The sequence below is a fragment of the Cynara cardunculus genome, unplaced genomic scaffold, assembly GCF_001531365.2.
Source record: "Cynara cardunculus var. scolymus isolate 2C unplaced genomic scaffold, CcrdV1 Un_Scaffold_3116, whole genome shotgun sequence".
In the NCBI taxonomy this organism is placed as follows: domain Eukaryota; kingdom Viridiplantae; phylum Streptophyta; class Magnoliopsida; order Asterales; family Asteraceae; genus Cynara; species Cynara cardunculus.
In genome coordinates, this window is record NW_020201352.1 from 40,205 (window position 1) to 53,067 (window position 12,863).

The 12,863-nt window shown below is 35.5% G+C and overlaps 2 protein-coding genes and 1 pseudogene across 3 annotated transcripts; 2 read left to right on the plus strand and 1 right to left on the minus strand.

Moving 5' to 3' along the window:
- Positions 1-1,833: 1,833 nt before the first annotated feature.
- On the plus strand, positions 1,834-3,441 carry LOC112503488 (pentatricopeptide repeat-containing protein At1g09190). 2 transcript variants are annotated; one of them, XM_025107517.1, is made up of 2 exons: positions 1,877-2,252; positions 2,334-3,441. In XM_025107517.1, the coding sequence occupies exons 1-2, from the start codon at positions 1,903-1,905 to the stop codon at positions 3,361-3,363; spliced, it is 1,380 nt and encodes a 459-aa protein (XP_024963285.1). In that variant the 5' UTR covers positions 1,877-1,902; the 3' UTR covers positions 3,364-3,441. The 2 variants fall into 2 exon arrangements, with proteins under 2 accessions (XP_024963284.1, XP_024963285.1); XM_025107516.1 differs by having other exon boundaries at positions 1,834-3,441.
- A 1,165-nt stretch (positions 3,442-4,606) lies between these two features.
- LOC112503485 (GTP-binding protein SAR1A-like) lies at positions 4,607-9,185 on the minus strand. Its single transcript, XM_025107514.1, has 3 exons — positions 8,809-9,185; positions 8,470-8,601; positions 4,607-5,105 (listed from the first exon to the last, which is right to left on the minus strand). Exons 1-3 carry the CDS (start codon positions 8,935-8,937, stop codon positions 4,785-4,787), a joined length of 582 nt encoding a protein of 193 aa, XP_024963282.1. The 5' UTR covers positions 8,938-9,185; the 3' UTR covers positions 4,607-4,784.
- A 2,013-nt stretch (positions 9,186-11,198) lies between these two features.
- Positions 11,199-11,816, plus strand: LOC112503487 (annotated as a pseudogene).
- Positions 11,817-12,863: the final 1,047 nt, after the last annotated feature.

Below are 12,863 nucleotides of genomic sequence, written 5' to 3' on the forward strand. Positions count from 1 at the left end.
TTGTAAGATTGTACAACTAGATCTATTTCTTGCACAAATCGGTAAAAAAAATTAGTTCAATAGATATGTTGGATTCTGTTTATTGTGATGAAAATTATTTGGATTATGAAATGTAATAAAAAAACTTAATTGTTTTATATATTAGTACGAGAAATAAAATGGGTACATAAGTGGAAAATAGAGGGATAACGAGCTATATGTACCACCTAGGTATGGGTATACTTTGTGCGATAAATATTATGTCTAACTAATCAAAAATCGTTTCAGTACAAGGCCAAATATGACGGTGATCATGTATGTTCAATCAAATCGACATCAAGAAATAGGGAGGGGCTCTATCATGGTTGCGCTTGGATGAGGATGGTGGTTGGATTCCGAATGCAAGGGAAAGAAGGGAAGGAAAAAGGAGGTAGGGGAAAAAGAGGTGCAGGAGGCAGCACGAGGGGGGGAGAACATTGGTCAAAGGTGTGAGTGGTGTTCACCGGAGGCGTGGATGGAAGTGGTGGTGTTTACTGGAGAAGGAGGGTAGAAAAGGAGGAGGTCGACACACCAGGGAGGGAATTATTTGGTTAAATGATGCGTTTCTTAAGTTTTTAAATTAAAAGTAAAAAATAAAACCTAAAAGACTAAGTAACCCTTGATTTAACGGACTTATTCTAACAGAGTTAGCATCATGGACGAAAATAGAAAGAAAATGGATATTACAGTCATTAAAAAGCAATTTTTGAAGGCCAAGAACGAAAATAGCAATAAACAACAAACCACAGGGATTACTATAATTTTTAGGATCAAGTCCACAAAGAAATGAAATGGATCATGGATCCAATCAAGGTATAAAATGCTTAAACATTAAACCATAATACCTATCTCGTATTAAATGAACAAGTATTCCAAAATCGTTGTCATTAATTTATTTGATAAACTAGTCATGTTTGATAAGATAGATGGTATTGTAAAATAATATAAAAAAATGTTAAAAGATTATTCAGTAATATATCAAAGGCATAATTGAAAAAAGATTATTCAAAAGAGAACTTATACCACTTGGTGGTAGCAAGACTAAGGGACTAATGGTAGCAGGGTTGCTAATGTTCTCCTTAAATGATAAAACCAAAGAGAGAAATCGAACCTGAGAAATCAAACTTAATAGGATCAAACCTGAGAAATCAAACTTGTTAGAACCTTGAGAAATAAAACCAAAGAACCACTGAGAAATGAATCCGCACAACTGGCGACCGCAACGAGGCTGGGCTAAGAGCGGTGGTGTAGCGACAGGATTAAGAAAGCCGTTGAAATATCAAACAAAGAACCACTAATAAATCGAACCACATCCGCTAAGAAATTGGTCCACATAACCGGCGAAGCAACGGGGCCAGGCAGAAAGCGGTGGCGATGGGGTTGGACTGAGGACGGGGGTGGTAGCGACGACAACGGGGTTGGGCTGAGGGCGGTGGCGTACCAACGAGATTGAGGGAGGGTGGTGGAGCATGAGGAGCGGCAATTCAGTGTAGATGTTTAGGGGGAGTTCTAATTTGTAATTTACCTATATAGCAGGTTGCAGGCTATAATTTTAATTGATAGCATCCGTAATGTTCAAATAATGTAAAAGTCCAAGGATTAATTTAACATATTTTCTAAAAGTCCAAAAATTTATTTAACATATTTTTAAAAAGTCCAAAAATTTATTTAACATGTTTTAGAATGTTCAATAATTTATTTATTTTAAAAAAAAATTGTGTAATAACTTAATCAATCCGATTATTTTTTAAGCTTTTCACTTTTTTTTTTTTATATTTGAGAGGAGTATTTTGTTGAAAATCTGCAACAAGCTGAAAAGTGAGTTCCGGTCTCTGGCTTCATAACTGTAATGGAGATGGAAGCTCTGTATACAACTCTCATGAAATGAGCAGAGGAGGTACTGTCAGAGAGGTTGAGCGGAGAATCCTCACCCACCTCCATGGCCGCCGTAGCCGGATCCATCTTACTCAAATCCATGCTCACTTCCTCCGCCATCATCTCCATCAATCCAACCACATCCTTTCACACTTCGTCTCCGTTTGTGGCTCACTTCGTAAAATGGACTACGCCCATCTCGTTTTTCTCCAAGCCCAGCACCCCAATATCCTCCTCTACAATTCAATGATCAAAGGTTACTCTCTCTCACCGCCTTTCCAAACGTCACTTCACTTGTTTTGCACCATGAAGAAGCATGGAATTTGGCCCGATGAGTTCACTTTCGCTCCTATACTTAAGTCGTGTTCCAACCTTTGCGATGTTAGATTCGGGCAAACGGTACATGCTCAGCTCGTCTCACTTGGATTTCATTGTTTCAGTGCTATTAGAGTTGGAATAGTTGAATTCTACGCGAATTGCGAGAAAATGGATAATGCTAAGAAGGTGTTCGATGAAATGCGCGACAGAGACGTGATTGTTTGGAATTTGATGATTCACGGGTACTGTAAAACAGGAAAAGTAGATACGGGTTACAGTCTCTTTAAGGAAATGAAAGAAAGGAGTGTCGTTTCTTGGAATACAATGTTATCTTGCTTGGCAAGGAGTGGCCGCGATGCTGAAGCTTTGAAACTGTTCTATGAGATGCGTGATAGCAGTTTCGAACCTGATGAGGCGACAGTGATTACTATGCTGCCTGTTTGTGCACGTTTGGGGGAAGACAATATTGGGCAATGGATCCATTCTTATGCCAAATCTAGTAAACTTTATCAAAATCATGTTTCTGTAGGCAATGCCCTTGTTGATTTCTACTGCAAACGTGGGCTTTGGGATGCCGCTTTCATGGTGTTCGATGAAATGCCACTGAAAAATGTGGTTTCTTGGAATACCATGATCTCAGGCTTGGCTTTCAATGGGAATGGGGAAAAGGGGTTAGCTTTGTTTGATGAGATGATCAAGAATCGATTGAACCCAAATGAATCCACTTTTATTGGGGTTTTAACATGTTGTGTTCATTCAGGGTTGGTTCAAAGAGGCAGGGACCTATTTGGTTCAATGGTGTCAAACCATCAGCTTGAGCCAAAACTTGAGCATTATGGGTGCATGGTTGATCTTCTTGGGCGTGGTGGGTCCGTGAAAGAGGCTTATGATTTAGTAAAATCAATGCCGATGAAGCCGAATGGTGCGTTATGGGGTGCGTTGTTGAGTTGTTGCCGTAATCATGGCTATTTGGAAGTTGCAGAAGTAGCAGTTAAGGAGCTTATGGTTTTGGAGCCATGGAATTCTGGGAACTATGTTTTGTTGTCAAATATATATGCAGAAAATGGGAAATGGGATGAAGTTGAGAAGGTTAGAGTGTTGATGATGGAGAGTAAGATTGAGAAGACACCAGGGCAAAGCTTTATTAGGTAATATAAAAACACACCTGACACCTGTTCGGGTTATTATCATAAATATCCACATGCGGAAAAAAGTTGTAGTTTTTGGCCACCTCCAATTTTTTTCCTTTCACAAAATACCCAAGAAATTGCAGGTACTTTTGTTTTGGTAACGATAGGTGTCTGAACCATGCATAATTCCATTTGAGTCCTAAGAGCATCTCTAACTGTTATTTTAAAATAAAGATTATTTTGTTCCAACAACTACTCTAAAATGTTGTTAAAAATAAAGAAAACAAGAAAAAGATTTCACATATCTCCAAATTTAAAGAAATCACCAAAAATCAGTATCGATGAGAAAGAAATGTCATTTTAATTCTTAAGTGAGATTTTAAAGTGGTTGTTGGTGATGCTCCAAAGTTAAAGAGCTAGACAAACTTTCCAGCTACATGGACTTAAACCAATGACCTCTAAAAAACTCAAGTTCCTTACTAGTCGAGTTATTCCTCAAAGTTATAATACTTTTGCAGCGATGCCCATTAACTATGATAGCGCTAATTACATGTCGGCCTAATATCTAATGTTTGTGTGTATATAGAGAACTCATTAAATTCATTGATTTTGGTTAGGTTCAAATGACTCTAATCCAATAACTAATTGTTTAAAGATTTTATAACTCGACTATGTATCAAATGGCTTAATATCGGATTGATAGGGCTTTCGTGCACCCCTCCGAAATTAAATAACCGAGGGACCATTTTACAGGGATTGGGTTGGTATCAATTGTTATCTTTCAGACCCTCCTGGTCCTATATTAAATTAGTTTGTTTATATGCATAACCCTGGGAATCGTTCTTACATGAAGTCCCGAATATACGAGCTAAAAAAGTAAGAGATAGAATCGTTCTTGCATAAAGTCTTTAAATATATGAGCGGAAAAAGTAAAGAGATATTTATTCTGTTTTGTCAAGAAGAAAAGGGGCACCCATCAAGTGCCAAACATTAGTATACGAGTTTGAATATTTTGTTTTAAATGCAAATATATATATATATATATATATATATATATACTTGGTATATTTGCATTGTAAATCATAAATTCACCAACCAATTTGTTATATTTGTTTTTTTTCTTTTTAACTTGGATATTTTCAATAAATCCTTAGCAGTAATGAGTTTAAATGGATTGGTATGTATAGCAGGTAAAACAGAGAAACAATCACCACACTCACTTAACCCAAAGACACCAGTAAGCGTTGGTAAACGGCCCCTTAATGTAGGCGTCAAGTGGCGGATTAGTACCCACCAAAATATTTATCACCCATAAACTGGAACAACAGAAACAATATATATAACACTGTATATTTTTTAACAGACAGTCTAGACAGACACACAAAGTCCAGTAAAGAAGACGACAAACAATAAAAACACCGAATCAGATCGATCTCATAAACCCTACTTGATGTACTGAGAGACCCATTTAAACCCATCACCATACCCCATTTTCCTCACAATGCTACACATGAATACCTCAAGAGGCCGAACCCCAGAATTTTCCAAATTTACCTTACCTTTCCCAGTAGTCAGCCCCGTTAAACCCATGTGGTAACGTAACTCGTCTTCTGATGCAGCATAAGGGATGTCAATCTTGTTCCCCAGAATCAAGAATGGTACACTACCCAAAGATTCATCAGACAGCAGGGCATCCAGTTCCTTCTTTGACTCTGCAAATCGTTCTTTGTCAAACGCATCCACCAGGTAAACAACAGCATCCACCTAAATATTAGAGTTTGAAAGAGAATGAACAAAATCAAAATCAAAAACTATCTCAATGAAGGTTACAAGATCAATCGGCTGCTTACAACACCAAACTCAGAAACACAAAGATAAGATTGGCAACTTCTTCAAACTAGGAAACTAGAATTATAGCACATTTCAGAATACTGATATCATAATATATACAAGTTTATAGAATCATAGAATACATACATAGTGTCACTTTATAGAATCATAGACTACATGCTGTTTAATTATTTCCTTATCTGATTAGGATTATGGAGGAACAGTGAAAATCCTGGATACTCGATAACATGGTATTGTTAGTCATAGTTCCATAGTAATTGTAGAGGTTAAACAGATAAAGGTCACAAAATTGATCCTTCTAAAAGACATGCCAAGGTTTCCTTATTTTGAAGCATATAATATTTACATATAGCAAATTAAACTCACACACTTCTCACATTTGGCGAGACTTGAACCCCTAACCTCCACAGGGCCAAATTTTTTTTGAAGTATATATTATTCATATACGGCATGAACTCACACACCCTCCTCACCATTGGTGAGATTCCTAGGTCTACTAGTGACCCGAATACCGCTAAACCAAAAGCCCTTTATTACATGCTCCATAACTTCTCCGTGTACATGTAGGAACCAATAGGTGAATTGTGAATGAAATATCAAAAGATACGCAAAACAAAAGAAATAGATCTTGCAAAGGCACAAAGGACATGTACAGGGCACATCAATATAGTAATACATGGTAAACTTTTAATATGACCTGATACACGATAAATAGGAAGAGCGATATGTAATAAAAACCTAATACTAGATATGTTCAGATTGTCTGAAGACCAATGCCCAATTCAAGACCACCTACATGCATTTACAAAAAGGTCTAGTGGGTCAGCAGGCCCGGATTTTTAGCATTGACCAGTTAGGATTTAACAACAGTTGAGGACCAGTTAGCTCAGTTACCGGTCCAGTTCTTCAATATAACTGAATATCCCAAGTTTCTGACTTTGTGTAAAATGCAGAACCCTCGGTTCAATTCTATACAACCTTACAAAAATTTTGGCCATTTCTCTACAATACCCTACAATTTATTTTATGCCCCTAATAAACTTGATAATTACATCATCCAAACTCAAGACGACTAGAACGTTCCCATCAAGGTCTTCACAGATCACAAGAAAATGGCTCGGATTTGACAAAGTTCTGATCTAGTAGAAGTTTTATGGAAAATGTTAAACCTGTAGTAAGAGATGTCACAGATTGTTGATGGGATCATCAACTTTATATTAAGAAGACATATAATAACTTGCAATAAAGTTTTTGAACTGGTCTTTGGACATATGACACAAAGCTCCACTGGGGATTACAAAGTTCAAAATTCAACTAGGGCTCTAATTCAACACATTCAATAATGAAGAAATAAGGAATTACAACTGCACTACAACCGAAATACAGAAAGGTAAATCCTCGATCCCTTAGACAAGAAGCTTTAAAACAACACGCAAAAGCTAAAGAGAACAAGAGCCCGCCAGCCAAAATGACTATTTGCGAATTATGATATGCCCAAGATCAGTCCTCTAGGAACTTAAGTGACACAATAAAAGCTTTTTCTCTTCTTTTATTAACTGATTTATTTATCGGATTTCATTCTCCCCATGGTTGGGAACTGATGATTGGCTTTGTCTAAGTTTTCTTTAAAGAAAATCGGAGCAATCAATCTAAATGAGTATTTCAATTCTTTTCTAGCTTTTGCATACTGTTTTATAAATTCTTATTCAAGGGAATGACACTGAATTAACTTTAAATATTTCAATTTTAGTGTCATCTAAAAGTAATTCGTCAGTAAGCCATCATGAAATGTGTTAGAGTGGGATGCCTAATGAAGTTAGGCACCTTATTTGCAACTCCCAGTTGGGCTTACCATGACCCTCAATTTGGGCTAGCCAGTCTTCATATGGATCCATAACATTATAGCCATTCTTCATATGCATATGTATAAATCAAAACCACCAAAAAAAATTAAAACTTGAGAGAGTTGGAAGACAAATTACATAATTCTGTGATTAATTAAATTGCACAAGCCTTATATTTACTCATATAAATAGAGTTGAGAGTTTTGCCCAAATTAGCCATCAATGTAGTAGTTATAAAAGAAATTTTGGTAAAGGAATCCAAGGAGTTAACAGGCCAATGAGTTAACAGGTGGCATACTTCCTAGTAAATTAAGACTATATTGGTAAACTTGGTAAACATTTTAATTCAATTTTTATTCATTTACATAAGTGATGATACATGGTCAAAAGGTTCACTATTTTCTAACAAAAATTTATGACTTCGTTAAATATTAACATACTCAAGTGAGGATAACTTAATCATTGATAAATGTGGATTGCTGGCAAAAAGAAACAAATTTCCAAAAAGCTTAGAAGTTTGAAAAAGAAAATGAATGTTTGGGGAGAAAAATTGAAATTTTGGATGATCAAAAGTTTGGAACTCAATATTTGAAAAAGTTCAGAATTCAGTAGAAGGGGCCTACTGTACATAATTGGTGGGGCAGGGGATTGAACAAAACGCAGAAAGTAAGAAACTAGGGGAAAGTAACATACTTCAAAAAAATTGGTTATCACATAACTGACCCCTAAATCGGTACTTTATAACCAGTCAAACAAGTGTGGCAGGTTCCATAACAAGTACTCAACTACCATTTGGCCTTAACAGTCCTTACGAGTCGATGCTAAATTCAAGCTTCCGTCAAATAACCTATAGCGCAGCAGAAAGATTGTGCCAAAATTCTATCTAAACTACAAGAAACCATCACTTAAATGCAAAAATAGTTGATAGCCCAAGGCCAAAAACCAACAACAGAAATTAAAAACCACGATTAGGGCTTACCGGATAAATTGCTGTATATGAAGTGGTTTTGGTGGGATAAAATCTTACCCAGGTAAGTAAGGATATTATTGAAATTTACTGGTAAACGTTTACCAGGTAAGAGTTTGGTAAACAGCCCCTAGATCAATGTGGATATTTTAGTTTCTAGTTTGGTTGATAAATTTACAACTAATCTTTTGTTTGTAATGTTGTTAACACTCAACCTTGTACAAAAATCCAAATCAATTGTAGAGTAGAAAAATCATGTCAGAAAGTAATCAAATTGAACTCAATAGTCAAAAGTCCAGCAAAAAAGGGGGAGAATGACTTTCATTTGGGATTACCACTATGACAGAATAATACGTAACGAAAGAATCATATGTCGTACTTTCATCTACAGCACAATGAAAAATTAATCATTTGAGCCATCAAATATAGATCCAATCCTCGATAACCAGTTTCAATCAAATTATACCTTCGCGTAGTAATCTTTCCAAACTCTACGAGCGATCTGATGACCTCCCAAATCAAAAGCTTTGAACTTAATTTTTCCAATACTCAGCTCTTCAGATGTCGGATACTGCGTTGGCTGATGCTGAACGAGTCTCTGCCAAAATTAACCCAGCACAAAACAATTTTTAGATGCTACACCCAACAAATACGCTAAATATGTGCTCGTAGAATCCGTGCACCACTAGTGTGAATTTAAGAAAGTAACATTTTCAGACATTGGCAACTCAAACTTATCACATATCATGTAAAGTATCAATCAAATACCAGAATTCATAAGAACATAATGATTAAAGAAACCAACCTCGTCTTTCAACATATGAAGCAGAGTGGTTTTGCCGGCATTATCGAGCCCTAGAAACAAGATCTTAGCCTCCTTTTGCCATAGACCTAGCGACGCCAAAACTCCATAAAACCAATCCACCAAAAACATGATTATCAGCCCCTAAAAAGTCTATTAACCTCGATTTTCCAAAATTGCTAACCACCACCAAGTTCTCCTATGTATTCAACCAAATTGATCGATTTAACGAACACAGAGGTTCGCAAATCCTTTGATCGATGAACCAACAACCAAAAGCTTCCCAGAAACGCCCGTTTACTGTGATTAGATATAGTAAACCCTAGAGCAAGAAAAGCAAAAAGGAAATCAAATTTTGTGGCACAAACTGGAATTTGGGCGTCTTTAGTATTATTTACGTAGGGGGTAGTTGTCTGTGTGTGAGTGAGGGTGGGTGATAGTGGTAGTGAAATGTGAGCCGTTGGATCTGTTAAACCGAAGGAGTGAGTGTATCGGACCAATAAGATTCCAGAGAAATGGAATTATTGTGTCATCGAGTGAATTTGAGCCGTTAGATTGATTGCTAAGCAAGCAGTAGCAGCCCAGATCTCTGTAAGTTGTAAGTTGCAAGTTGCCCCTCAAGAATACCTCAATTTCAGTTTGCTCTCTCTATTTAAGTATTTAGCATTATTTCCCCTATACTTTTGAGTTTCACTTTTTACCGAAAATTTATCCACAAATCACACACGTTACGTGACATTTGTTCTACTATAAGAAAGAGTGAGGTATTTTAACCTTCAACTATATTAAACATCAAATGAATTAATATGCAAAGTTTCAGGGTCTCGAGATTGGTTTTATTTTTCTCAAGCCTCGATTTGTTTCTCGGGGCTTTGGAATGAACGGAATCACAAGAATCCCGCATATCTTGTTCTCCTTCCGTTTGGTTTTTTTCTCTTCTAACTCTATCTTCTTTGTCTCTCACATAAAAACTTTGCCTTCATAATTACTATAAAATTGCATATTACCCATATGCTCGGAGGTCTTGTAGCATGCAATAAAGTATACTTTCTACGCATGTGTCCTTTATGGTTTTCACCAAAAACCCTGTTTCACCATACTGTTAGGTGTTACCTTTAAAAGAAGTGCTTTTGATGTTTATACCACTTTGGTTCCCTGTTCTCTTGCCCTTCGCCTATGACAGTACATCCATAAAGTTGAATGTGAAATGTCTATACATGTTCTTACCTATTTTTATCTCTTCGGGGGTTGTTTGGTTGGTTTTTCATTAAGTCCTGTATGGATAAAGTTGTTTGTGTGAATTAATCTTTATGTATAGATCAGGAAGGTTTTTGTTTGAAAGAGTTTTTTATAGACATAATAAGCATGTCATTTAATTAGGAAGGACGAGTTTAGAAATAACTTGGCTTTTTGCATAAAGCCCTATAGAAGCTTACTGAATATGTCACTTTTTATATCATTAAGCCATCATCAGTCATGTATAGCTGATCAAATAAGTTGTGAGCCCCATTAAGTTACTAACAAACAAACCCTTAGTAAACAAAATATATACTTAATATACTGTTGTATTTGTCATATCAGTTTCCTTATATTCGTTAGGTTAGGTTGTTGATAATGACGATTAAAACACTATCCATATGATCTATTAACTTTAACCATCCTAAATATTTATCTTCATTTTTACTTCTTCTATCTTATCATAAGTGAACGATATTAAACCCTTTCACACGATTTATCCAAACATATGTTGGGTTTTAAATCACATGATATGTTATAGAAATATTTATGAAGTGGTTTTAGATGGACTAAACAAGATAAAGGACAGATACTTTTAGGTACCTATTTTATAACCAAAGTTAAAGTTTAGATCCTTAGATGTCATTTATTGACTTCTATTAATGATATTGAAACATTTATAGTATTATTTATATAAGGGGTGTGGTATAGTGGTTGGTGTTCTGGGTTTGATTTAATGTGTGTATAACAAATATGGCTACTGATTTTATCAAGACTGATGTCTCGTAGTCATAATTTTCCGAATTACCTACCTCATGTGTTTTCTAGAATTCGTAACATCTGATTAGGGATGCAAATTAGTAAAAATAATTGCACACGAATCCTTACATCCCATTAAATAAGGAAAAAAAAATTATGAATCATGAATCAGTTTCATCAATAATTCGGAGATGATGTATGAAATGGTGGTGTAGTCTTGGGAGAAAGGTTGTTTGATACAATACATTTGGTTTTTACAAGTTTTTCTATTCACGCACAAACAAATAATGCGGAAATATAAAAGTTTGAGGAAAAAGTGAAACAAACTTATCAAAAACAACTTATCAGCTTTATAAACCAAATTACTTTTTTACCCTTTTCTTTTAATCCTCGTCGCTCAAATTCTCTTCCCTGTCGACCACCATAACGCCATGGAGCTCCCTTTCCTCTGGCTAGGCGACGTGCAACCTACCTCTTCACCAACCTCCTCCGATCGTTCCTCCTCCAACATGACGAAAGTTCTTGCAAAATGCCAGAGAACGACGACGAAGATTACGATTACCAGGGACACCAAGAACAACAACAACAACAAGAAATCGAGGTGGGTGAATTCTACGAGTTCTTGAAGAAACATTGGCCATTGATGAATGCTTGAAAGATCCAGTGACGTAAATTAACGACAAAAATCGATCAGATCTAATGTGGGTTAAGGTTGATGGTGCCAACATTGATGAACAGAGTAAGAAAAGCTTAGGCAGGGTTTATTCAGAAAGTCGATTATGGCAAGGTGAGTGCAGCAGTGGCGGCGGCATAAATGAGGGAGGAAATGGTGGGATATCGATGGATGCAAATAGGATGCGATAATTCAAGATGTGAAATTTTTGCAGGAATTCAAGTGATGTAAATTAACCCAATTTCTTGAAGAATTAGCCCAATTTCTTGTTGGGTTTCGAGATGGGAAATTGTTGCAAGAATTCAAGACTTGTAAATCTTTGGTTTCTTTTATAGATCCATAAAGCTTGATTTGAAGCATAATATGAAAGAATATCTATTTCGGTAATTTTACACGTATAAGAAAAAATTGTCAAATACTATAACATAACTTATCGACTTATTACGTTTTGGTACCGCCATAAACTAATCCAAATATTTTTTTATAAAACTCCAATTTAAAACCACATAAGCTGATAAGTACATTGTTTTAAATAAAGAATCCCAAACACCCCTTAAATATCTACATTACTCCGGTTCAAAAATCAATTAAACTTTTCCACTTAAAAATTGACACACACTTTAAAAAAAAAGTATTTGTTCATTTTTCTTTGCTAAATTTGGAAATAAAACAAGATGTAGCATTTAGAAAAGTAATTTTTAACTATATAAAAAATATTGGAATTTGTATTTTTATAAAATATCTTATCTAATTTTAGTTACTTATATTTATCGTCAATTTGAAATCAAGAATTTGATATATTCTTGATTTTGAATAATATTCGTCTGTCGTTTTTCAAATAAATATATTTATTCAAATTAATTAATTAATGATAATTCAATCATTTCATTTTTATATGATTTTTTGCAATTGATCATGAAATTTAGTTTGATCATAACTTGGATGTTTGTCAATTAGATTATTTTTACCACAACTGAAAAGAAATTTTGAATTATCTATTTACTGTATATAAAAGTAATTTATATAAAAGACAAAATTATAGCATTTGAGGTAGATTTTCATGTTAATCTGTACTCAGGGTTTATGGAAGCTCCGATTCACATCTCTAGTCTTTTGAAATTATAAGAATCATCATCCATATTTATGTTTCATTACAAAAAAATGGTGCATGGCCGTTAGGGCCGTTAAGTGAGGGGACACTTTGGTCTTTTTATTAAAACATAGTGTACAAGTCCTTCAAACATATATACAAGTCTTTGTTGGCCGGGTCGAGCACTCTCTTTTCTTTGTAAAATTCCGTCCCACGTGACTCCCCCCAATCTTCATCCCATCAACCCCATCATGGGCAACCCCCCGTCACAAGCATCACCATCTACTCTAGTAAACCTCC

Bases quoted from the DNA above. Each gene is read 5' to 3' on its own strand.
- LOC112503488 (XM_025107516.1), top strand. From the start codon at position 1,903: ATGAGCAGAGGAGGTACTGTCAGAGAGGTTGAGCGGAGAATCCTCACC.
- LOC112503485 (XM_025107514.1), bottom strand. From the start codon at position 8,937: ATGTTTTTGGTGGATTGGTTTTATGGAGTTTTGGCGTCGCTAGGTCTA. The intron at 8,602-8,808 runs GTTGGTTTCTTT...TAATTTTGGCAG, and splicing joins TTCATATGTTGAAAGACGAG to AGACTCGTTCAGCATCAGCC. The intron at 5,106-8,469 runs GTATAATTTGAT...TCTAATATTTAG, and splicing joins GGAAAGATTACTACGCGAAG to GTGGATGCTGTTGTTTACCT.